This window comes from Hetaerina americana, unplaced genomic scaffold (assembly GCF_022747635.1).
Source record: "Hetaerina americana unplaced genomic scaffold, ioHetAmer1.1.p SCAF_2, whole genome shotgun sequence".
Classification (NCBI taxonomy): Eukaryota; Metazoa; Arthropoda; class Insecta; order Odonata; family Calopterygidae; genus Hetaerina; species Hetaerina americana.
Window position 1 is genome coordinate 31,068,871 of NW_027286763.1, and position 27,936 is coordinate 31,096,806.

Sequence of the window (27,936 nt, forward strand, 5' to 3'; positions counted from 1 at the left end):
GTAAAAATATATATAAAATAAATAGGTCAAAATTATAGTTTTGTTTCCAATGCTTAAAAAGTTGTATTGCACATTTTATTTTTAAATGCGATGGACTGCATACTTGCATAGGAGTACCTCCACTGTCAGGTAATGAGGGTGGATTCCTTCCCACTGCCTACCAAGATTGCACGAAAAGCTTCAGAGCAAATAATATAACACAGTTTAGATGGCGCTGGAATCTGCAAAAACATCATCCTAATTTGAATAAGGAAGACTCAGAAACAATGTAACGCCACACCCAATATGCTACTACTCCTCATGTTTCTTTGCTTATTTAAAATATCATTTATCAAAAATTATATTGAATTGATCGTATTACTTCGAAGATAGTTCCAATTAAAAACATTGGACAACAAAAAACCTCTTCTAAAAATACATAAGAATCACAAAATTCAATACGCTTTCCATGTTTAGGGTGTTTTAATTCATGTCGTAAAATCTTTATGTTGCTGCAGTGCAGTGAGCTATGCGAAGGCCATTCGGCTGAATCCGCATCTTTAAATGCACAGTAAACAATAGACGCACAGAGGTGATGAGCGGACGGACGTTGTAAGGCAGTGAAGATGAAGAACTCTCTACGGCGCGGAGCACTGCTTAGCGATTCTCACATATGTATCCATAGGGGTGGACGCACCTCTTGAAGGCGTAGAGCAGGCCTGCTCCCACCCCGGCGAAGGAGAGGAACACTCCAGTGGCGACCCACGCCACCCCTTGATCGGCTTCTTGAGGGAGTACGAAGGGAGTGAGGAGGGCCAGGAAAGCGATCTCGGAGTAATAGAGCAAGTGGTCCAAGCTGTCCATCCTCCACACGCCTATTCTATACGGGACGGTGAACAGCCGGTGAAGGGGCCAGAAAATTGTCGTCTTGTACCTGTGTAATGTTTTATAAATCTCCTTCCGGCCGCTGGCAAATATCATGACGAAATATATCGCAGTCAAGTAGAGGAGGGCTCCCAGCACAAACCAGACTCCATGGAAGGACGCCACAAGGGAGATACAGAGGAAGCGAGAACCTTGGAGACAAGAAGAATGAGTAAATAAAAACGCAAAAAAAATTTTCAATGTGTGAAGCAGGAGAGTTATAATATTTTAACAATGCAACGAAAAATTCGAAACCAGCTGCTGAATCAAAATACTTATTGCAACTGATTTCTGTGAGTTGTACTTGGAAATGCTAGCGCAGATACATATGATTTATTATTATAAGGTAATCTACCGGTTAACGTAGTTTTTTTCGATGGGCACAACTATCTAATAAATATTTTGTGACTCCTAACAAAACACAATCCAGCAACCCAGTTCTAGTTCTAGTCCTAGTTCTGCAGAAATGTTATCCACCCCCACGGGCTTATTTAGTTTCATCTCCCTTAATACCCTTTCTGTCTCATCGTCTAGTATGCCTGGACCTAAGCTATCTTCTTCTACGTCATGTTCCTTTTCTATGTCTAACTTTTTTGGTCTAAGTTCTTCACAATACAGTTCTTCTATACATTCCTGTATTCACCCAGTACTAAGCCCTATACGGCGTGTGAAAATTCACACATCAGGGTAGGGGGGTCAGTTCCTTTCCCTGTGCCGGTTATGGTTTCCCAGGAAGACCTGGTACCCGAAAAATCACTTTAGCTTGGGTGGAGCTGCAGGTGCCCAGAGTGCCCAGCCCGGGAATCGAACCCAGGACCATCCGGTCAACAGTCCAACGCTCTACCCACTGGACTACCGAGACCCACATATATATTTATATGCATATATATGTGTATCTACATACATATTTATAAAAATAAAAATATATATAAACATGTATATATATATATATTTAATAACATAACACGGTAATCAACCCGAAGGTCGGTCGGTCGGAGGGAGTTCACCTTTACCCTTCACCAGGCGGGTGAAATTCACACATCAGGGAACGGGGGTAGCTCCTTTCCTGTGCCGGTTATGGTTTCCCAAGAATATCTGGTACCCGAAAAATCATATAGCTAAGGGTGCTCAGGGAGGCTTACCCCCAGGAATCGAACCCAGGCACTCTGGTCAGTATCCCAACCCTCTACCCCTTTACTACCGCGGCCCACCCACCCACACACATATAAACGCCCACACACTCATGTTTGTGTGTACATAGTCACTGGAACGCGTGTAAGTGTGCAGTCTAGGTACCTAAAACACAATACGGCATCCCAAGGGGGAAATATTTCCCGCAAGTACGCAAAATTTGTCAAAGGCGTCTTCTCACCATAAACGAAACAGTTGCCGAAGAACTCCAAAATCCTTGCTTTCCACTCGTATGCGTTGTGAAGCACCCTTCCTCCTGTATGGTAGTGTCGATTGAAGTGAGACAGGTGCATGGACCATGACAGGCTTAGAGTGGACGTCACAATGCAGAACCATGTTTTAAAGCCTGAAAACAAATTGGACTGTTAATTAACGTGGAATAATTGTAGTTTTAATCTTAATGGGGCATTCGTAGCCGCCCTACCATATAGACACAATACTATCATCTCCTCATATTTATTCTATGGCAAATGGCATAGAATAAACTACATAATTAAATTAAAACAAAAATATTTTATGACACTAGGTAAACGTCTCTTCATTTTTACCATCAATCAAGAATCGGAGGATGGCACGGCAAGTGCAACGGGTGATGCGAGGCACTGGTATAATGTTTTGACGTACTCAAAGAAGCATCTGAGTCTACCTTCAAAGGGAAATTACTTTAGATAAATTAAAGGGGAGACTACATGTATTTTGCTGTGTTTATTTCAACATATGTTTTTGGCTGAAAGTGTAAAATAAGAAGAACCATATGGCATTTTTCAATTGATGACATTTTTTTTAATAATATAAGTAATTTGGCCATCATTTTTTACCGTAAACTGATTAGCGGTTAGCATTGAATTGCCCTAAACAAATCCGGTGTGCAAATCGTTAAATTAAAACAGTGTGAAGAATTTCAGAGAGGCACAAAGTAGAAGTACTATATAATACAGTAATGGCGTTGCTATGGTATAGCGATGGAAAAAAATTGTGTTCATTACGAGATAATAGAAAAGTTATTAGTGGGTCTACAAGGGATTCAAGGAAGATGGAAAGAATACGTAGAAGAACCCAAAGGCAAAAATATTAGGCCAGCTAGCTTAGAAGGAAATGTTTGTGGGAGAGGATAACTTGTGTGCAGGGATAATATAAACTGTGAGAGAATAGCGCCAAATCACCACGTCTCCACGGCAAGCATAAGGCCCACAAGTGGGGGACCCTCTTATGGCCCATCGTTTGCAACACAGACACACTGATTTACAAGTTGGACCAATATAGAGCACGTACCCTCCAACCCCACACCAGATGAACTGACTCATTCGTAAAAAAATCAACGGACTTCACTCACAAGATCCAAAACACCAAAATGAAAGAAGGAGATAGCTGAGGGTAGAAAAAGAAACTATGCACTTACACATAAAGGTATAATACTTCACACCTTGTTTGAAGGAAGGTTTTCCTCTTACCCTTATCATGAAGGAATTCCACAAAAGAAAGCCTGAAACTGTTGTTTACGGAGACATGCTATTGGGCTTTGATGTAGTGCTTTTCTTCACTAATGTACCCATCAATGACTCCATGCTTCTCATCAAAGAACTCACCCTGGAGGAATTACCAAAGGATTTCTCGGACCTCTCAGAATCTGCCTAAATCATTCATACTTCCTTTAGAATAAAAGATACTTTCAATAGAAGGAAAGTTTTGACATGGGGTACCCCATTCTCCTGTCGGGGAAAACATTTTCATGGAGAATTTCGAGCAAAAGGTAATTTATTTCTGCCGAAAGAAACCATCTCTTTGAATCTGGTATGTCGATGACACCTTTGGCGTCTGGCCACACGGGAAAGAAGAACCCGAATTGTTCGTGAAGCACCTAAATCAGCAACATTCTTCCGTAAAAATCACTATGGAAGTTGAATAAAACAGTCGTCTGTCCCTTCTGGATGTATTGTTGAGCAGAAGCCCCGATAGCAGCCATGGAGATGCAGTGTACCGAAATGTTACCCATACGGACCAATATCTGGATGCACGACCACAACACTATCTTGCTCAGACGAGCTTACAAGTGAATACCTTATTTCGTCATGTTTACCTCATCTCAGACGCCGAATCGCTTCCCTCGATGAAACGACCTCTGATCTCATTACTAGAGAATGAAGGGTACCCCAGACACATGGTCTTCAAACGGACCGCAAAGAAAGACAAGGGCCTGACCAATGGCCACATTCAGGCAAGAAAAACTAATCGAGGAGAAGCCTAAAGAAGATAAACCTGCTACTTATGCCACCATCCCGCGCGTTGGAGATTCGGCGGAAAAGATATGCGAGCTACTATCAAAGCATAATGTGGTAGGACCTCCACAGTGAAGAGAATCGGTGATGCTATCCAAAAAACCTATGGCCCAGATGCCCGACCTCATGTACGAAGGATTTTATGAGACCAAGCGTTCATGTGGGGAATCCTTTCTCGGATAAGCAGGGAGATTCATTTAATACATGTTCACGGAGCGCCGAAAGGCCAAAGAAAAGGAACATTTCCGCCTTTGCCTTGCCCTATTTGTTGAAGGAAGAGGATTTTGTTGTTATAACGAATGTCGTCAAAAGAAACGAGGCGTGAATAGGCTTTTGACAGAATTGCAAGGCAAGTTTTATCGTGAAAGAGCGACCTGTAAATGAATGCGGTATTGATGCTGACGAAGCATCTAAAAAAAACGCTTTTGCACTTTTTTTCGTTCGAATTTTCCAATGGAAGGCTTTGGGAAGCCCAGTCCCTCCTTCGCAATGAGACTCATTACATATGCGCCGTCTCCACTTGAGGTGCTTCTTGCCACCGCAAGTGTCAAGAAGATGGACGTTTCTGATGATTCTTCCAGGATAGAAGTCTTAGCTCGACTTATTCCACGTATTTGAAACGCGAACCCATGCTTGCCCAACAGGATATGCGGATAAGAACTTCATTACAACGGTTATTAGAAATAAAAATGCATTATTGCCTCAAATTTCGCCATTGCATCAAGTATTAATCTTCTAGAATGAGACCAATCATATTTAACTTCATGAATACTTACAAATAGAAGAAAAATGTATACCCACAGAGTTAAATACAGATATAAAAGGAAAAATATAGATTAATCGGTTTCAATGTACCCTTCATACCAAGATACAACTTATTTATCAAATCTGTACGACAATGGTGGTTAGCAACCTATGAAGGTATAATATTCTAAATTGATAGTAAATGATACGTCGAAACTGTTGGTAAGTAATTAAATAATATAGAATAATGTCCAAGTTTAGGCGGTTCCATAATGCCACCATTCTACATGCTATTTAAGACTTTTTATAGATACGTAAGTCCACATTTTATATTTCCATGCATTTCATTGACGTAAATGACAAGATTTATCAGAATATTCTTCAGAACTGCGACAAGTTGAATTCCTTATTAACTTACTAATGGTGTTTTTGAAATGACACCAGAATTCATTTTATCGAGGGAAAAAACTCTATAGACCGTTGGGTAAAACTGCATGTTAAGTTTCTTTAGAAAAATATGAAATATATCGGTTCCTTTAGATTTCATTTTAATTAAAAACTGGAGACAGTCAATCAGAGAAGAGTAGCAAGATTTGTCAAACACCGCTGCATCTGGCAAAAGTGTATTAGTATTACTACACGAGTTAGGAGGTGACTCTTTAAGAGACCGACATTTTAAAGCGAGACTTAACCTTATTACGACATTTGTGAATTTGATTATTATCTGAAGTCGAAATATTTTGCATTATCTTTTCTGTAATATTTTTACAAAAGAAGTGGAAAGCCCTTATCACTAGGCACGAATATGCAAGGGAAATAAGAAATTTTCAGCACATTGATTAGCACTTCTAAAACTAATAGCAGTGGGATACTGTTCATTTCAATATATTATTGAATATATTTCGTACTTATCCTATTTTAATACATTTACGTATCCAAATATTACACTCACGCTCAGTGACGGCCACGAATTTTTTTTTAGAGTGAAAATAGCAGTTTTCCCGCTTACAGTTATCCCATTTTCCATAAACCAATAATACACACGAATGCATAAAAAATGACGGATCAGGCATAGAAAATTCATCATAATAGTGAATATTATATTACGAGGAATATTGCAAGCATTTCATCCCAATTGATGATTTACACACAGGTGTTTTATTTCCAAATTAAACGCATATTCGAAAGAAAAATAATGAAAACTTGAATGACATTTTTTCACCACGATTATCTTTACAAATATATGATTTTCGTAGCTTAATATTTCATGTGACTTGGAAAGGGAAAAAACATGCAAAGAAAATATTTCATTGACGGCAAGATGACACAAAAGTATGAGTCTGCTGAATGAAGTGTATGTACAATCATAAAAAACTAGTTTTTTCAAATATTTTATAGCAACAAGCTTAAATATTAACTAAAAAACTTTATGCAGTCGACGAAGGAATGCAAAAGTTAGAAACCCATTGGATTACAATCGCAAAGCATTAGAGAGTTCATAAATTTACTACCCAGATATTATTTAGACGCTACATGAATTTAATTGTATAATGAATAAATAGTTGGAATTAATAAAATAAGTGAATTTGGTTAATTTGGTTAATAAAATAATTTGCTTAGTTAGGAATTGGAAAGAGGAATTCTAATTAGACTAATCAAAATTCCCTCTGACAACAAATTTTAACGTGGCGACCTGCGTATTGTCACAATATCATGCTTACTAAGAATCTAAGAAAGGGAGAAACATAAGAATGCAGACTGAGATTCGTACCTACATCAGGATATTGAGAGTAAATATCGACCAGACAGAAGAACTTGGAAAAAAAGGGTGGGCTTCCAAGGACGCCGACAACTTCAGGAAAAAATACAAATGTCCGGAATTAGAAATGGCGTAAGTAAGCGACCAGCTGAGCATTGATTTTCCGACGAATGTTAAGCAAATCCGGATTGCAAACGACCATCAATGGCGCGCACCATTAGGCGTATTTCATATGTTAACGATGAAGGAAAACGAGATACATAAGATTATAGGGGCGACGTGACTACGAGGTAGAAAAAGGGGAAATGGGAGTAACGTAGCAATGGCTAGGGATGCTTCCTACTCAGACCTTTAGGAGTAAAGAGGGTTGCTCCCCCCACCCTTGTTCTCCGAAAGAGCTACATTTTCATCCCTTTTAGGCGCACTGCAAAACCTAATACAAGCACCGGGGTATTTCATTCACCATGTTCCTCCGTCAACATGAAATCGCCTCACTCGAATTCAATTAATTTCTTATAGAAATAATACGGTGGTGTCGGTTCAACCGTATTTTAAAATCTATTGTTTGACCGACACGATAGAGGATGCATGTAATTTTGAATTTGTGCATTTCTTGTTTTTTAATACGTTTTATTCATAATAATAGGTATAATATACTTAAAATAATGTTAAATAGCGCAAGGCGTATTTTATATTTAACCCACTGCCGTATTGTCAGAACCAGGCCATGCTTCTGATTTCTAAAGAGTATCCGATTGCTGTCGAAGTTCAACAATCGGTGGTAGAAAATGGAGATGATGTGATAGTGATGCCTCAAGAAAGTTTTCCAATAATCTCCAGTTAAATATAACCTAGAAAGTATTTTCTCTAGCATCCAGGTTAGTTTGAATTAAGCATTTGGGCAATGAGGTAATCTAGTTCATTACATATGCATGAAATGGATATTTCTAAACGAAAATGATTCGCCTTTCTTTGCTAAATAATAAACGGTGAGGAAGGACATGGTCGCTTTGAGTGCGCGAGGAATTGATCGCTCGGAACTGACGTCCGAGCAAGACAACACAGCCGAAGTAAAAGAGATTTTGGGTGGTCGAGGCCGCGCAGTCGAAATTATGAACCGCCATGATCAAGAGGTGTGCTGCGAAAGTTTGATTACGCAATTTGTTTTAACTGTATAATCTATCAGCTAAGGCTTTCAATAAGGGTACTTTTAACCTAATACAATTATAATATCAAACGAAGATCAGGATGATAGACACCGCATTATTGTTGACGCTTCACCTTGCTAAATTGACCTTTTTCTAACCTACCCAAACCAATCTTCCCCAGATTGGAAACATAAATGTTCCAAAATTTCACCACTAATGGAATTAAGGCCGCATGCACTGAGGAGATACAATTGTGATACGAAATATCTTCGGATTGATTCACCATTAACCACAAGCTCTGTACCCCCAATGCACCGCGCGTTTAATTGTATCTAACTTCGTCAGTAATTTCTTCGGGGTGAAACACAAAGGGCCCGCCCGATGACGGGCAAGTTTTTAAATTTTTCCACATGATCAGCTTCTCCTTTCCCTTTCGGTCAACCCTTCTCGGGGTGGACTCCACGAAACCCTTTAAAAGCGCGAACGTGCGCTCCCCTTTATCACGGTGAAAAAGAAATCCCCGCTCGAGGCCGAGCGGATCATTGTCCTCACCCCGGGAATGACTCCCCGTGCGATAGTTTTTTCCCGAATGTTTTATCATCTGAAGACAGTAATGGTAACGCAGGACTCCGGTGACGCGGTAGCCATGGGCGGGTGTTGAAAAATTGACTGTTAAATTCCCACTTTTCAACAGAATTATTTTTAAAATATATATGATACTAAAAATAAAAATGAAACCGTCACTACTCACTGGCATAAATCCTCTCCCCCTGCGAGACATTGACCGAACTGTTTAATGATATAGCATGACTAGCTAAAGCTGTACGCGAACTAAGGATACGCGACGTACGGACGCGGATCTGTTGATCCGCGACTCCTTCGTACCCCGATACGCCACTTTTGATTCTCTCCATGGTCCGAAACGCAAATCACCTACCTCTGGATGCGGGGTATGTGATCTGTGTTGATGCGGGATGGACCGCGAAGCGAGGCACGGTTGGTGTGATATAACTCGCCCAACTAATCCGGTCGGCCATCCAGCCCCTCACTTGGTCAGCATGTAAAATTTAATCCTTCAAATATTGCGATTTATTCTCTTTAAGCTATCAATAGACCAGCCCACAAATGCGAATGAAATATTCGTATCACATTCAGTCAGTATACACATTACGCTTCGCTGGTACGTAATGCATGGATGGACATCAGGACGAGAGAAATTTTTAATATCCAAAATCGTTTCACACTGTCATTGAAATCCTAGCTTATTCCCCAGAAAATTTAAAATTCCGTGCATCCTAAATCCCCCTTTCATTTGACAACCCCTATGGCAAAAATTTGAATGCAGTAGATCTCGCAGGTTTTCCTGTCCAGTAGTGGCGGTGATTGTCACTGCACCTGTTTAAACATTATTTTCAAATTTTTTCTACCAGGAAAACACTCTCCGTCAAAAGATATCGAAATAATTATTTTTCAGGAACGGTATGTGAGCTTGTTCTGCAATAAATGAAATTACTATATACAAGAGGCTATACTAAGTAATAAAAAAGGGTATTTCTTAAAAGAACATACGTAAATGATGATTCGTTTCGAAATTAACTCAGTCCAACCATTAATACGTAGCGTCTCTCAATGCTTTCAATTAAACTCACCAGAATAACAGATTAAGCGATCGACACCGCATTTCTCGAATACACGTCTCAAAATCGGACCGAAAGTATGGGACGCGAAACTTATTTTCTCGCAATAGGAATCATTTTTACATTTTCTATAATAGTTATATAAAGAGGAGAGGTGGAATAGAAAAAGAGTATATCAAGGAGAAACGTTAAGTGAACGAAGGCGAGGGATGACGAGATTGGAAATTTTGGGCCGGCTGGAATGACGAGACTTAAAGGTTAATGAGGAGAGCGGTGAAAATAGGATTTATCATTGAATCATTATGCACCGTACACTTCTGAGGAAAATACTATATACGGCTCGGGGGATAGCCACGTGCTTACTGTGGGTTGGTTGAGCGTGTAATAGGTGCCTATTTTCAGCGAGATCTACTTGGACGGCATCAACTCTTAACAAGATGGAACTAATCGCATTGTCAGAGCCTAGGGGACCGGATCGCATTCATGCGACTGAGGGTCCAATCATTCCAGCTCCATTTATCGTCACGACCTGAGAGTGACTGAGTATATACACCACTTTCCCAATTACGAGAACATTTTTGGTACTCTTTAATTGATTTCATAAAGGTTAATGCGACTTAATCAATGCGTAATTGCATTCCACAACTAATTCATTGAGAGTTGGATAATTTCATTAGCGTGGGAGGATTCCAAGCATTTTACCTCGGTTATACACTCGCCCATCAGCTTCCCTTGCATCCCGCATGATATCTTCCATGAATGATATGGGAAACGCTAACCAAAAATTGAAACGCTAACATTGAAAATTTCTTTGTGCTCGGTCTCCATTTCACTATGGTACTCGGCAGAAAAATTTAAGATCTGCCTCAATACGCGAATATTCGGAATGTGATAGGTGTGAAAACGAATGGATGTGCGCCCTTAAATTTCATTTATCTCACAATCGAACTGGCAAGACAACTAAATTCAAACATCTAGTGCATCGGTTTTTATGATTGTCCTAACATTTTTGTCAACTGAAAAGTGGAGGCAAGGCTGTGAAGAGGAAGCCAGAGTATGCACGAAAAGTTGCACGGGAGCAGAACTTCAAGATTTTCCATAACTAGGAACGAAAACGCCGACATTTTCCGCTAATATTTTGTAAGTGAGAAAACTAAATTAGGAGTTACTCGTTTGGTGTTTGGAGACGGTGTGGCGGCCAGTGGCGAATGTTTTATGTGCGCAGCTTTCCGATGGAAGCGAAATACTTTCTACGCAAATCAGTCGATGTGCACGTAAATCACATAAACGAAACGGTAAATTACAAAAATAAAAATCGCCACGGTACCACACACTGACGCAAATTTCCCAGTTATTCCTACTTAATGTAAAGTAGAAACCTCTTATTTCTATAAATCTTCTTCCACGGCTTTCGAAATATTTCCTCTAAGTCTCGTAAATTCTCAATTTAATCCTCACGCACGTTAAAATTTCAAGTTTGCGTGAGATGAGATGGAAATAAAGCGGGGTCGAGTGATTAATATCTGTAATATACAGAAGAGGGGAGTGACCCTGCGATGGGTGGGAGTAGTGCTGATAGAACGGTGGGAAGAGGCGTAGTAAACATAGAGAAGGTGGTTAAAAGAACGTTAATGGTGGAAGTTAAAGCTGAACCGAAATCCAGACTTGATCATTATTCACTACATGGCAGTAAGTCACCATTGGGAGGGAGAAACATCGTATAAGAATATATGATCAATTAGAGAAAATATTTGAGGGTTTTCCTAGGGGAAACATTTAATAGTCATTGGGGATTGGAATGCGGTGGTGATCGAATAGGGAGTGTGAGGGGTTGAGTTAGGACACTAAGGTGAAGAAACGATGAACGGGCAACCATGGGGAGAGAACGACAATGCACAGTGAAGAGAATATTTAAAACATGACTCGAGCTTGATTACAATAAATACATGTAGTTTCAATGTTTCTTAATGTCCAATCATTTTGATAAATAAATAAATGTAACTATGTTTATAGAAATATGATGGGCTTTGAATGGGTTTTCTCTCTATGCGCACGTTATCCAACACGAATTTCCAATAGAATTAAAGAAGTCTTGTTTAAAAAATTGGGAATTAAGATGAATTTTGATTGATTCAACTTAATTTCATTGAAATCAATTTAATCCTTCTTTGATTGGCAACTCATCACTTTTAAACATATTTAGCACAACCGAAGAACCTCACTTACGAAGATTTATTCAAATCATTGAAAACTCAATACAAATGTAAAACAATTCCAGAAATAGTTATGTTTTTATAATTTTGACGGAATTTTGAACATTTTTGCTTGACTCTCAGTGAAATAAGGAACATGATCTGGAAATGCATATGTTTAAGGAGCCTGGACTGGAATTGCGAAAATTAGGAACATTATAATTCTCACACAATGCGCGAAATAAGCAAGACCGAAAAACCTTCCTCCCTCGAGATGCAACTCTCGGACGTACCTATTTTATTTCCAGAGACATACTGCTTGAAGACAATGACCAATTGAAGAAGTAACTGGGGAGCAGACTCGTTCAGACTTTCGGCAAGCTTCGTCTGGAGTGTGAATCTCTCGTTCCAAGCGAGCATGGAGTAGAAGACGTGGTAAATGTGAGTAGAATCGACCACTTCCTCCCTCCCTACCGTGAAATTCCTCTTCCCCTTGTCGCAGCGGTGTGAGTGGAGGACCGCGTGGCAGGGTGCCAAATGCCGATAGTCCTTCATCGACTTCAGAGAGTAATTCACGCTGCAACACATCCTGATATGGATAAGGAGAAAAAGTTGATTACCTTCAACCAGGGAAGCCTGCAGAAAAAGAAAGATTTTAGTAGAAATACCATTGCGAAACATAATTTCAGAATTTGTCTTTTTTCTCGTGCACACGATTCCCCGCCAGCCGCCTTAAGGGCGCAGGGCGGGAGGTGTCAGAGCACCAGCCATACATGTAGACACACATTTGTTAGTAGTACTTTTCAACTTCTTCGTAGAGTTAAGTGATGCAAAGGTTATTTCTATACATTTGGTGGCAGATATAACATGATTTATAGGTCGTTCATTGTTTTATCTAAATTTTGCATTATTTTCCTTGAGAGATGAACCTTGCACGCTGTAGCATAATCCATTTCAGCGTACAGCCGGTGGTACTACCGGTTTCTGAGCGTTAAATTCAGGGAAGACGCAATCTTCATTTCGATACTCCCTTGCTCGAGGTCACACACAATCCAATTAACGCAAATTCAAAACAACGTCATGCCCTTAGGAGGATACGAGCCAAGGAACTTAATAATTAATAAAGTTCCCATCAGAATTTATTACCCATGTTAACGATTTTCACATTATCCGAGATAATCGAAAGAATATTTTGTAAGTTTCTCTGTATCATTCTTACATTGCTGAGATTCAAACTCTAGCGTACCATGGAGACACCTCAGAGACTCAAAGAGGTTTAGGCGGCCCCGCTATGACGACAGCAGTCTGCTTGTACTTTCTTCAATGTGCATCTGCCTTCAAATGCCACCCAATGGGAGAAAGAGGGAGGGATGAGGCTCTCAAGTACCACCGTCCATTAAAAATGAAAACTTCATTCACAGCACGATGCCTAATCGAATCATGCTTCATTTCCACTTACACGGGGAGCTAAATTGAATGATTATATATTATGCAAATGCAATAAAATTGATTTCATTATAGAGTAGCTCGTTTACAAATCTTTTCACTGCAAGAGGCGAAAATTCTGCGCATGCCCAGCAGAAGAGTCAGGTCTAATAAAACAGGTTTGGATTTTTAAATACATACATGGGTGTACTCGATTACTATCCAAATATAGCATTGCGATTGAAATGTAATGAAATAATTGACTTTGTAATTCCACACACCTTATTTAAAAACACGACCCAGGTTTCGAAGTTGAACGTCATCATCAGGTCCCTTTGCGCCTGAGACAACAAATTTTATAGCATTGCGAGATTATGCTACTATATTCCTCAATACAAATGCAAACCGTATTTTACCTTAACAGAAACTAAATGATTGAGTTAACGTTTTTTTCCAAACATTAGAAACTGTTCCGTGTAAACAGAAAAAAAATGACCAAAACATTCTTCAGCAAAATATTTTATCTCCTAAACTTTGAATATTTTACAACCTTTTCGCCCCTATAAATGGGCATAGTTTTGCTTACAAATATGTTTGATAACTGTTGGGAACAGCAGGAGCGGCCCACGAGAGGCAGTTTTTGTCTGCCTTGCGTTGTCTTGTCAGGTAAGGGAACGTTGTGTAAATGAAAATCTCAGAAGTAAAGAATGTATACAGTTAACATCTGTTACGCACGCAGATCTGGTGTAGAATAAATTCCATTTACATTTTGTTCTTCTGTCTGATTGGTTCTTTATGGCTTTCCTTCAATAATTCCCCAAATTTTAATCATTATTGTACTTACTGAATGCAATGGCACAATAAACTGCCTTGAGCGCGTCATGATTATCTTTTTCCTTAGCCTTTTCATAATTTCACTATTTCACATAGCGGGTTTTTTATCTATTTCTGTCGAAGGGATCTTTAAGTTGATATACGTAATAAAAAAACAAAAGTAAAATGAATTATAAAAATCTGTCAGGATATTTCAAACAACTCCTTTACTATATTTTTCTTTTGTATTACCTAAATATGTGTTTCTATATCAATTTTATGGCTTCTAAAACGCACTTTTTTCAAGGCGGTGCACAAAGTGCTACCTTAGAATACGCAAAATCATTGAGACCCGTAATGATATTTTTCAGCGTCGCCAGTCATTAGTCATGTCATTGCCTTCGAATTGAGGTAATGGGTGTTTACGGTTAAAACTTATCGTAAACACCGATCTCTCAACAATCGAAATCAACCTGGCATGAAGGAGCTCTGAAGACGATGGCAGCGTCAACTATAGAGTCATCGATGGCCAACTTTTCACCAGGTTGGAGAGATAGGATTTCTTCAACCAATCACAAATATTTTTGGATGATTTCGATAAACACACCCGAAATTACTTTAATAAATCTTTAGATACATTAATTTAGGTAAACCTTCAACTTACTTACCACTTTATTATTTTGAAGTCGTTGAAATTGAAAACATCCTTCCATTGCAACCGTCCATATTCCCTATCCCATCCGAGGGATTTCCTTGAAAGAGAAAAATCAATCGATCAGTCAGTTCAGAGGTCAGATTCAGGTAACAGAATATCACATCATGAAGTAAACCTAATAAATATGAAATGAGCTCTCGCGGCCTTGGTTAATTTATTAAGCTCCAATAATTGGAAGGTCATAAAAATGAAATGAGGTCTTTTGGCCGAGTTAAATTATTAAATGAGCTCTTGCGGTCTTGGTTAATCTCAGTGTTCAGTGCTATCTTATAATGGAATGATATTTTTGGTCTGCAATACTCACAAAATAAATTTGCTAAGAGTTTCACTGATGAAAGGAGCGAAGACAAAGGTAATCGTGAGGTACGAGTACACCTTGTTCCCCTGGGAGAAGTGGTCCCCGGCCAGAATCAAGTCGGAGATCATGTCGGAGAAGTAGAGGGCCATGGATAGCAGCAACATCATCAAGTCGAAAATCTTCTTAGGAAAGCTCTTTTGGATCTTCTCCGACATGTCGGCCGTCTGAAGGGCTATAGAAAGCATGTTCTTCCTCTTGATTCCGTAATACGTCGCCCTGGTGTCGTTTTTGAACGAGGCGTAGTCTAAGGGGAGGGCAACCCCGCACAAGTGCGCCAAGGGGTCACCGCCGTTCAGCTCCACAGTTCCCAGTCGCCACTTCTCCTTCTCGAACAGTAGCTGGTCCAAGGATGGTGACCACGGGTTCCAGGAACCCCGCAGCATTTTGGAACTGTCCCACCCACTATCCCCCGTGGTCCTCCTCACACCGACTTCCTCCCGCATATTTTCCCTCACCGCCTCCGCCTCCTTCTCGAACACCCTCGCCGCTATCTCCAAGTTCTCATCCTCCCTCCGGACAATGCCCAAGAAGAAATTCACCAGCTTCACCTTCTGGTTCACTACCAAGCTCAGCCCCGACAAGTCCCTGTCCCAGTCCATGCTATGCTTCAGTGGGGCGACGATCATAGGGTCCGGGCATCCTTCCATTTCTTTAGCCACTTCCTCACCGTGAAAAAGGTACTTCAGCGAATCAAGGGCCTCGGAGCACGCCTCCATCCTCGCTGCTGCTTCGCATTCATAGTCCAGGGTACCGTCAGAGTCCGCCCGCTCTATTTCCCTTCCTATGACACCAGTCTTCCCCTCCACGCTGATTCCTCGCCCGTACTTAGAGATGCTGTCCGCCGCTTCAGCCTCCATGAGGATCTTTCTAAGCATAACATTCAGCTCTTTCTCGTCGAAAAACAAACGCGGGCCTTTATTCAACAGTTTATTTAACTCAGCGGTCTTCTCGTTGCATCTTATGGAGGTTTGAGAAAATCGATGGACAGACCATCCGTTCGATGCACTCTGAAGACTTGGCATCTTATCGAAGACATTCATGGCGTTATCGTAAATAGGACCAGATCCCTTTGTACTCATCATAGGAAGTAACTCTTTGAGCAACACATGTAAGAGGTATTGTATGTACTCTAACTCTTTTCTAATGTCTTCATCTGTATAGAGAATTTCCCTGTAAAGGGTAACAGTAAAATTATATTAAGGTTCGAAAAAAATAATTTGATGACGATATATGTATTGCTATGAAATTATTACGGAAAAATAAAATTAGCTTCTCCTAAATTTTAGAACTTGATAATATATACCGATTAATTTCGTTGATACATTCAATCGCCTCAAAACAGGATCATGCACCTTATAAAATTGTCTGCAAAACATCATCACTATTTTCCCAGAATTGGATTTTTTATGAGTAGAATGCAAAATTAGCTGAGCAGCAAAAAAACTCCTATTTGAAATTCTAAGGGTCCCGGGAACCCGCAGAAAATGTATTTGTTCTACTCCACCTCAACATCTTCAAAATTTATTTCTTAAAGAAGGGTTTCATCATTTTAAAATTCATGTAACAAAAGGATATTTTTCCATACATTAGTACTCCAAGCGAGTTGAGCGGAGAACTTTATCGTTAAAATAACAATGAATTTAAAATTAACCAGAGTTTGAAAATTAAATCAGCCCGTTCTTTAAACAGAAAGTAAATTCAAATTTTTGTATCTGTTTTTTTCCTGTCTTAAGTTAAATTAGTCCAAATCCCTTTCTCAAAATAGATTTCTATTTGTCCACTGTCGTAGCATCTCCTGCAGTTATTTGGATTTCAATTCGGTTTGGTCTCAAAATTCCTCCATAATGCGAAAACACGAAGTTCTTGAAGAACCCGAAACTCCGTTACCAGAAATGTAAATATTACTGAGTGTTATGAAACTAATTACATAAATTTAAATACTCCAGGCTTTACCCGTCTTTAAATACCCGTCTTTTAACACTGCCTATTAAAAAGAAACTCCACCTTTACACCTCTTTTGGCAGGGATAATCCGGCAGAGATGCTTTATTGGATTGCAGAATTACCTTCCTGTGTTAAATTTACACTCCTTTTTCTCTTAAAGTTCGAAGGTAAAAAAATGTATTTATTTACATTATATAATTATATTTACGTTTTTTTTAAGTCGCAAAGTAATTTCATCTCTCATAATTTCACCATGCATTCGTTTAAGTCTCTTCTTTTTTGAAAACTTCACACTTATTTGTATTGCTACATATTTTACTATCTTATAACTATACTACCTTGATCAAAACTTTCCCGGAATTTATTCAGAAAATTAAAAATACAAGTTTATTCATCTAAATCTATATTGTCCCCTTCAAAGTAATCCCCATCGACTGCAACACACTTATGCCAGCGCTTGATCCAATCCTCGAAACATTTTTTATATTCGGTTTTCGGTATGTCCATCAGTGCTTCCGGCGATTTTTCCATTACTTCCTCTCGGCTGCTAAAACGCGTTCCCCGTAATGGTTTTTTAACTCGATTGAACAGAAAGAAGTCACAGGGAGCCAAATCAGGTGAATTCGGTGGCTGTTGGATGGTATTTGTTGCATTTTTCGTCAAAAAATTACGAATAATGATAGCACTGTGCGACGGTGCGTTATCATGGTGCAAAATCCACGAGTTTTCTGCCCACATTTCTGGTCTCTTTCGGCGAGACGAGAAAATAGATCAACTTACCCTTATTTATCTAGGGTTAAAGATAATAAAAAAATAATAACAGAAAACAACGAAAAGAAATGCAAGTAATTACCCCATATTTGTTGGGAAATTAAATTGACACGTATTGCAAATTGATACGTATTATAACTGCAATCACTGACCGACGTATTTACATTGTAGTAAATCACAGAATACACACTAACCTAAATTATGGTGAAAGATAACACGTCATATGCGGAAGTTTACATAGCAGTCGAGATCCAATACTCAATAATGTTTTTGTATTCCTTTTGGTATTGCAAGTGCAATTTTTTTATTAGAATCCTCTACTATGCAATGACTCGCTATGAGGTTATAATTTAATTCTCAAGCATGAGTTTGGTGCTGCCATATTGAATATAGTTGGATATTATTCACGGAAGCAATTCATAAACTGGTACTTTCTTGGATTTATATGTCAATTGGTAACCCAAAACGACAACAGAAGAATTTTTACAATGAGGTGGAGAACGCACTTCAGGGTAAATTTTACCATGGCATGAATTTTTACATGTCTGAACATTATCAAATATGTGTCTGATTAAAGATGGGCATAGTCATACATTCCCAATAAATATATCTCGAAAGCATAGCATAAACGAATGTACGTATTCCTATGCCCATATTTCGGAAGGGAGTTATAATATTGTGAGATATAAAAAGCAATGCTGATTTTGTACCTATCACTTTTAATAATTATGGATAAATATAGGATAAATGTAATGCAAAAAATCTTCTTATCTTACGAATCCAATTCCTCTTTTCATCAGTAAATCAAAACCTAAATAGCTACAAATACTCACAAAAATTTGGGGAAACCATTGCAGCACATCGAAGTCCTCCGCTTGGGATTCCTTCCCTTCAGTCTTTCGGTTGTGAACACATTGGTGCACCACATGCAGTCATTCAATGCTTGAAGGATGTGGAAGACCTTCTTTAAGCCAGCCCTGAATCGAAAAAAAACGCTCTCCTGTATCTCACCTGGTCAAATCTAAGACAAAAGATTGGGAAAACATAGAGTAATAACGTGTAATCATTATTACGAGACTCATATTGATGTTATTCTACAGTTTAAGGTAGATTTAGAAAGGACACAGATACAACAGCGAAAAATTAATTTTCCTCTCCAAACAAAACACAAACTAACATCCGACTTCACAATAAACCCTTCATCAATACTTCCTTCATTCCGTCTGACCTGCTACCCCGTCCGATATTCTGGGTTTTCCTACCCCTTTCTATCTTGCTTAACGTACGCCCCACTATCACAGTATTTAGCCTTCCGGCTCCAATCAAAATTTTTTGTATCCACATTTCCTGTCTCCTTTGGATGTCTCTCAAAAAATCTTTCTCGTCCCTCGACATGTATAACATTTCTTCATTTGTTTTTCTTTCCGTCAATTTCACCTTTTCCATTCTTCTTACACAACCACATTACAAAAGCCTTAAGTATACGTCTATTATCTTGCTTCGACGACTGTTTCCGCACGGCACAAAACCAAGAAATACATGTGCAATGTAAATTCTGACTTGGGAAAGCATCCTCTGGAAACAATCAATCAAGTACCTCAATCAAAATATTTATTGATTTGATGTTCAAAGTTAAACTCATGATCAGAGGTTATCAATCCGAGGATTTTTCTAGAAGCTCTCCGAATCATTCTGTCTCCTGCCAATTTCTTCATTACCTCATAGTTTTTGCACCGATATTTTGCATGTTTTATGTTTCTCTCTTAATGTTTATTTTAGTTATGGTCTTAATGCCTCTGTATATGTCCAATTAGTTTCCATTTTCTTCTTGTACTCGTATTCCCCTCCAGAAACTTATCTCTCACTCTCTTTTCGACGTACTTCTTCATTTATTACTCCGACTATGCATTTCATTTTCATCATTCTTTTGTAGCACCATCTTCGATTGCCTCCAGAGTTCTTTCTCTGCTGCCCAAATTGCCGAGGTCTCATAATCGCAGAAAAGAAGACCACACATATAAGCTAGAGTGAATTTCTCTTTTATATCCAGGCTGATATTATTTTACGTCAGTAGTTGTTTCTTCTAATAGAAAACCATTTTTACCTTTCCTAAGCTGCTTACTATATTATCTCTTTCTTCTTTTATTGCTAGAGAAATTGCTGCCTAAATAGCCAGACTAATCCACTTTGTCCAGTGTGCCTTTCCTATGTCGTACTTACGAATTTTCTTCCCTTTACCAACTGCAGAAATTTGAGTTTAATCTTGTTTAACTTAAAAATTAAATTTTTCATTCCCTTCTCTAAAGTGGCCAGTACTAGCCAGATCTACTTTTCTTCTCTGTAAATATAGTATTTTTGGCGAAAATCCCAGCATATTTACCCTTTCTCCATGTATTCGAACGCCACCTCTAATATTTTCCTTGATCTCGTCAATTGTGTTTTCAACGTGCAAATAAAATGCCAATGACTACAATGAGCAGTCTTGCCTTAGTCCTTTCTTTATTTTAGCTCCTTCCCTGCTTTCGCCAAGTCTAATCACTGCCGTCTGCTATATTTACTGAGGGTGTATCAATCTCCTTATCCCACTCCACACTGCCTAAACCTTTCTCTAGATCAACGAATTCACAGGCTGAGAGTGAAAATATTTATTCTAGCTTCTCTACTTGTACATCCCAAATACTTCTCTTTTTATGTGCTCGTCCGTTTTCTCCTCCGCATTGTTCTTTCCAGAAGTGCCAAATTAGGAGTCATCAGGCTGATAGTTCTGAACACTATATGTTTTTCCACTTTTCTTTTTTGATATTGAGGACGATGACACTATCCTGTGATTCCATTGGCATTTCTCATTTCACATAAATATTTCATATTAGGTGGTGTACCTGCATCAGGATCTTATTTCCATATTTTTTATCTACTCCGAGGGCTTATCGACAATCCCTGGAGTCCTTAATGCAGTGTCATATTCAGAACTGAGGATACCGTCTTCTTTCTCATCATCGTCGACATTATCCTCTTCTTCCAGAATTCTAACATGACTTTATTCTCCATCGTAAAAAAACTTCAAATACCCTTCCCATCTTTGGCTTTCATTTAGCCTCTTATTTTCTTCGCGGCTTCTAAATACCTTAATTTCTAGCGATATATCTTCTTTGATCCTAGACACTTTTTCCATTTCCTCTATCAATTTCCACTGGAAATATGTCTTCGGTTCAGTTTCCTTCAATTTTTCCGACCACAATTGAGTATTGATTATCTTTCTCAGCTTATTGAACCTCAGATGGCACTTTATGAGCATTAAATTTTGGTCCGTGACAATTTCTTGCCGCGGGTAGCTTTAGCAATCTTTTATTTGATTCCTAAATCTCTGCTTCATGAGTGTGTCGTCGATTAGGCCTTTTTACATCTCCTGGCATCTTCCATGCATGTTATCTTAGTGGGAGATTCTGAAAGAATGTGTTTGCTACCATTAATCTGAGCTCTTCACAAAATTCCAAAAGCATTTCTCCTATTCCATTTTGCTATCATATGTCACATCTTTCTGATATTTTTCCCTGCTGTCTTCTTTAATATTCATGTCTCTAGGTATAATAATATTTTCTTCTCCAATACAATTTTTATTACTTTGGCGATAATGCCATACACCTCCATTTCATCATCGTCGTGGCCTGTCACCGAAATGTATACATGAACCAACATTGTATCTGAGGGTTACATTTCTATCTTTACAATAATGACCATATAATTTTAATTTAGGGAGTTCTTCAATCTCATTGCACCACTCCTTTGTTTTACACTATTGTACACAATTCTACACTTTGTTTTCATTATGTTCACTTTTGCATTTTCATTTACGGAGCCTACGAGTGAATGATCCTGTTGCTACCGGTTCAAAATTATTTTCCTCAGGCCGTTTCATTTCACCTACATCGAACAAGCCAAATCCCATTCTTAGCATTTCGAACATTACATTTTCAAATCTCCTCCTCATGTATAGCTACCTTGATGGGTTGTAAGGGCTTTTACGTTATGATGACCCCCTAGAGCTGTGCTGACAGGAACATTGATAGCTGCTCCCGGTAAGGCCACCCATGTAAGATAGGCCGAAGGGTAGCAGCAGTAAGGTAGTCCGCACCGCGTCAGACCCCAGTGGAACGACCATTTGAGGATGGTATCACATTTGAAACACAATTGAAAAAGGCAGCGGGAAACTAGATCAATTATTTCTCGCTAGAATACCATGATGCATTGAGTCCTGGCAACTACGGGACTCGGCCCGATCGGCCGTGGGTCGTGACGTGCAAGAGGTAAGACTTCCGCGGTCGTCATCTCACGAAAAGCAAGTAAAACACCGTGAATGAGAACAAAAGCGGTTAGTATAGGGCCTTGAAATGTTGGGAAAATGTCGAGGACAGGAAAATTAGATAATATAAGGCGACAGATAGAGAGAGGAAATGAAGAATTCTGCATGTCCGGGTTTTCACCGCGTTGTTGTTTGAAGCCGACAACAGTTTCGCCGAAGTTTCATCCGGCGTCTTCAGGTCGAAGACGCCGGATGAAACTTCGGCGAAACTGTTGTCGGCTTCAAACAACAACGCGGTGAAAACCCGGACATGCAGAATTCTTCAAGCCACCGCCGCGAAAATCTACGCAGCCAGAGAGAGGAAATATATGTGTTTTAGGACTATGCGAAATAAGATGGAAGGATAGCGTGGATTTCTGGAGTGACAGTTACAGAGTAATATACTGCGGAGGGGATGAGAGTCAGCGAGGGTTTGTTATAATGCTGTACAAATGGTAGGAAGAAGCGTAGTAAACATAGAGCAAGCGACTGATTGAATACTGCTATCAGAAGTAAAAGCTGAACCAACGAACTGGGTCATTGCTCAGGTCTACATGCCACTAAGCAATCATATGGAGCAAGAATTCGACAGGGCATACGATCAGAGAAGACGTGATTGCGAGTGTTTCTGGAGGGGACATTTTATAGTGATGGGGAATGGGAACACGATGTAGGTGAAGGACGGTGAAGGTGAAGGGTGGGGGACTACGATTTCAGAACAAGACATCGGAGCGAAGAGAAAGCAATACAGCTCTACGGGAGACAGGGGTTGATCATAACGAACACCCGGAAGTGGAGGTGCATTCACATATTAATTTATTAACAGGAAGTGCAGCATCCGATTCCAAAAGATAAAACGGGGAAACAGTTTAGAAAATGGAATATAGAAACACTATAAGGATGAAAAAGGCGTATCACCAAGTTTTAGAGAAAAAATTATGTGAGGAAAGGGAGCTTGTTACTAAAGAGGAAACAGAAGCACGGAAAAGAAATGTCGAAAGCCACAAACAAAACTATAGAAACGGTAAAAAGGAAAATAACAAGGAAACCATGGATTACGGACGAGATGATTAGAAAGATGGGCGAGAGAAGAAAATGGAGCATTATAAACACATAGCTAGGAAGAAGAAAGTATAAATATTTAAATAATAAACTTGGCAGAGAAACAAATAGCGAAATGAAGAACGATGCAGTACGAGGATATGGAAATTTTTCAAAGGGAGGAGGAAATTGGTGTCCTATACAGGAAGGTTAACGTGCTGTCTGGGAGTAAGAAGTGAAAATCTGTGATTAAGTTCAAATAAAAATCAGGAAAATTATTAACTGAGCCAAGGAAAATTCAACAGGGATGGAAAAAATATACAGAGGAACTATATGGTAAAGACATGAAGCCAGCAAGATTACACTTTAGAAAGAGAATATGGCGTAGATGAAAATAGCTTAGGTCCAGCCTAACTCGATGGCAATAAAGAAAGGGCATTGCTGGAATTTCAATCAGATAAGACCGTAGGGGTCAAAGAATTTCAGAAGAACTACTTAAAGGTTTGGGAATAGGTGGGAGAAAGAGTTTTCATGGACTTATTGGTAGCATTTATGAGGGAGGAATTTGGCAGGAAGACTTCGTCAGATCAGTCACTGTTGGTGCATATTCCAAAAAATGAAAAAGCAGCCATATTTGAGAACTACAGGATAATCAGTTTGATTTCGCAAGCAGCTGAAGTGGCTCTCAGGTTCATCAGCAATACGATTGAGAGCAGGGAAAATGAGTAGTTAGGACATGATCAATTTGGGTTTAGATAGGGGAGAGGCACGCATGATGCCTTAGCAGTAATAAGAAGAACTAATAGAGAGGAAGATTAGAATAAAATCAGGTTGTAGATATCTGTTCCGAAGATATCGAGAAAGAATTTGATGGGGAGAATTGGGCACAACTAATGAATTCATAGCTGTAGATTGGAGGAATGGGAGGCTTACCCGCAACCTGTATATGTTACGGACTGCTCAGGTGCGGTGGCGGATGGAGAGTCCGGAGGGGCAGTGTTATAAAGAGGGTTAAGACAAGGCTGTCCATTATCACTTGGGCTTTTCAATTCATATGTGGAAGAAATGGTAAAGGAAGTATCGGAAGAACTGAAGGTAGAAATGAATGTGGTGGAAACTTTATAAAATCAGGTGGGTTCGCTGTTGCTCAAGCTTTAGTTTGCAAGTAGTCAAGGGGTTTGCAAACACTGCTGAGCGCACTGGAAAACCAGCGCGATAGGTATGAGAAGAAAATAAATGCAAACAAAACAAATATTATGCTTTTTTTGAAGAAGAAAAAGGCTAGGTTAATTATAAAAATAGGATGACAAAAACTAGAGTAGGAAGAACATTTAACCTATCTCGGAACTTTTCTAGATCAAAGTGGTCACAGTAGTAGGAATATAGGAAGAAGAATTACATTAGGCCAAGATGCTTTCACGTACGACAGAATTGATGACTGGGACGTTGAGTAAGGACTCTAAGAATAGGCGGTTTTTTGTAATGTTAAAGCACTTTGATGTGGATTTTGATTTTGTACGACGCGGAAACATAGTCGTTGAAGCATGATGATAAGTGTCGATTGGAGACTCTTGAAATATGGGATTGGAGAAGAATGGAATATGTGAAATGGTCCATTAAGGTGAGGAAGGTGCCAGTAAGGAAAATCAGCGAGGAGGAGCTATTCATGGAGAAGAGGGAGAGGATTGTTGAGAGAAATCCAAAGGAGGCAGGAAACATGGACGCAGAGCGTTTTGATTATCAATGGGATGCCGAAGACTCTGTAAGAGGGAAGAACGTTCGGCAAACAAGTAAGGGGTAGGAATATGATAGGTATACGTATGTGACGGGATGAAGGAAGGAAAAATGCATGCTTACTTGAAGAGTGACTCAACGTAATGTTGGATGTCTGGTTTTATTTTGTGGCAGAAGCACGGGACTTATCGTTTTGCCGTTCTGTAGTTTGCGCCCATTCAAAACCTTCCTCGACCGGTAGAATAACAAATAATAATTTTCTAATATATCACATGCCTGTAGTCATCAGATATTCTAGATTTCGATTCCGATTGATACATTTGACTGATGTACTCTCACGAGGAGTCCCAGCCCACGGTTAACCTCCAGAATATTTTACTGGAGAGAGTTCCATCTTATCGCAAATTGAACTAAAAAAATTAAAATGAATACATCACGACTATTCACAATTAATTTCAACGTTCATTTAGAAGTTATTTTAAAATATTATTAAAAATTACTCCTTCCTAGCTTTTGATATACACTGAGCATATAACTAAACACCAAGTAAATATATGTGCCATATTATCAGCCCCAAGTGGCAATTATTTTCATGTCCTTAGTGCCATTTAATCCCGCACTTTTCTCTCCCACGGTAACCTCTCACGACGGACGATGCTCCGCTCTACTGTCTACTGTGGCGGTAATGCGAGTTAGAATACCAGCACAAATGACTACATCACTTTGGCCTTTAAAGAGTTCACAAATATTTTATCCGGTGAGTGCAAACACTAGCATGCGGAACGACTAAAATAGGTAAATGTTTGTATCACATAAGGTTGGCCGCGCTCCTATTTGGGGCGTAGGTCAATTATTTCAATTCAATAATTATATAAAATTGACAATTAATTCTCCGAACTTGACTGAAATTCAAAAGACGAGGAATGGTTGCAGAACGTGTTTATTCATCACATAATGTAGCATCATTCACGAAATAGAACGATTTTCAGAAAATATTTTGTAGAGATTTATTTCACTGGAGTTCACTTCTGACAGCGAGGAAATAAGGTACTCAAACCTCTCAGACACTATATGCCGCCACTTCATCACAACTTAGTTAAACCCGTAAAATAAAATTCCTAACTGACGGATTCTAAACGGATGGTTTTTAAGCCATTATCATTTCCAGTATTACTGGGAACGCCTACCTGTAAAGGTAGGCGTTCCCAGTAATACTTATCTCTTGAGCTATAAATATAACCTGCTAGCAGGCAGCAGTTATGGCGTAGACGAAAATGCTCAAACGCGTAGGAAGGTTGATTGGCGTGCATGCGAATATTAATTGCAAAAATTATCAATTCAACTATTACGCAATGATGAATATTTCCGAGAAAGTCGTTATCCAGCAGGAAATACGGATTGATGTATTTTTTATTTTGATGGGGAGAAAAACGTACGGCATTCCCCCGAAAATACCTCCAATTGCCTGACAAAAACAGGGTAAGGCGAAACCTCCCAACCTGTAACACAATAGTCGCGTAAATTGAGGAGCTTAAACGGGAAGCGGCAAAAGGAGGCGGAGCGCGGACTACAATGTGACCGTCCACTTACTTCTTACTATCGACGTCCGCAGAACTCTTTCCGATATCAACGACGGATGACTCACTTCCTCGCCGGCTCTCGTCGACCGGGGAATCACTGCCGGAGATGACGCTATTCCTCCCCTCATCATAAGCCGTCTCGTATCCACCACAATCTGACGAGCCGTCGTCGCTGTCCACTGGAACCGAGTATGCACTGTAATATTCCTCTGCGGTGGATAATCTGCAAAAATAAAATTGATGGAAAATCCCTTTTTAGAAAAGAAAATATATATTATATTTATTTCGTACCCTGCAAGCCACCGCTAGGGTGTATGGCTGGAGGTGATTACTCACCAGACTGCTTTTGACACAAAATACTTTTCCTTCTTAACGTGGTCGGACAGCGTTATTCTGATCCCTCATCGTTCGTGGGTATATTTCACGGATAACTTCAGTAATGAGCTTGTGAACAATCCAATGATGGGATGTCGTTTCAAATTCAACGACATAGTGTCATTTTTTCTCAAGAAGTGGGTGGCGTCAAAGAAACACCACCAGCAACTGATCGCTTTGCCAACGTTGATTAGCAAGAAATATGAGAAGTCACAAGAATCGGCTGGAGTCGCATGTGCACGTATTTCCTCTTCGCTATGAGTGCCAAGACTCAACCGACATGCTTGACCTACCATAGGGTCACACACGCATATGCTTGCAGGGAAATTGCAGGGAAGTGGTGAACGTTTTAGCAATGGCTGTGATAGTAATTGGAAACTAGCATATAACACTTTCAAATATATAAATGAAATTCCCACGTATCACAAGGGTGGACTTCCGTAGATAGGATTTTTCGTCACATACGCCTCTTCTCGCCTGACTGCATCAAACCAGCTCCAAGAGTTTCTACAATGCTCAAGTGAGAGAACAACCAATCAACATCTACATCTACATAATACCCCGCAAGCAGCCGCAAGGGCGATTAGCGAGGGGCGAATAAGGCGAATTATCACTTTGAAAAGTCCTCGCAGCAGCTGATAATCTTTGCCGTATGGAATGAATTGCCTAAATGTCACAACATGTGCAACCTCAAGTAACTCATCACGACGATAAAACGGAAAAAGATGACGAAAAAATATGTTGACGCTCCCATTGTCCACTCTGCAGAGCAACCGATGCGGCCCTTTGAGGGCTCTCGCACGAGAGAGTAAACAATCATTGGTGCGTAAGAAAATGAAAAAAAGAAGGCAAGAGAAGCGACACTCGGGTGCGTGTGTGAAATGGAACTTAAAGGGGTTGACCTAGAGTGCTGTGCTGCTCACCTTTCCATGATGCTAGAGGCATGTCGTGTCGTGGGCCGGCGCTCCTTCCTCCTTGCTTTTCCCGCCGCC

At 39.6% G+C, this 27,936-nt stretch overlaps 1 protein-coding gene across 1 annotated transcript; it reads right to left on the reverse strand.

The window, feature by feature from the left end:
* Window positions 1-27,929, reverse strand: LOC139687801 (uncharacterized). Its single transcript, XM_071585109.1, has 8 exons — window positions 27,868-27,929; window positions 26,580-26,792; window positions 18,709-18,852; window positions 15,108-16,331; window positions 14,757-14,840; window positions 12,144-12,439; window positions 2,276-2,440; window positions 1-1,055 (listed from the first exon to the last, which is right to left on the reverse strand). The coding sequence occupies exons 1-8, from the start codon at window positions 27,873-27,875 to the stop codon at window positions 637-639; spliced, it is 2,553 nt and encodes an 850-aa protein (XP_071441210.1). The 5' UTR covers window positions 27,876-27,929; the 3' UTR covers window positions 1-636.
* Between the last annotated feature and the right edge of the window lie 7 nt (window positions 27,930-27,936).

What these genes read in the sequence shown, in the direction of transcription:
- LOC139687801 (XM_071585109.1), bottom strand. An exon ending in GACTTCAAAATAATAAAGTG is followed by an intron (nt 12,440 to 14,756) that starts GTAAGTAAGTTG and finishes TATCCATATCAG; the next exon opens with GATGTGTTGCAGCGTGAATT. An exon ending in CGGCAACTGTTTCGTTTATG is followed by an intron (nt 1,056 to 2,275) that starts GTGAGAAGACGC and finishes CTTGTCTCCAAG; the next exon opens with GTTCTCGCTTCCTCTGTATC.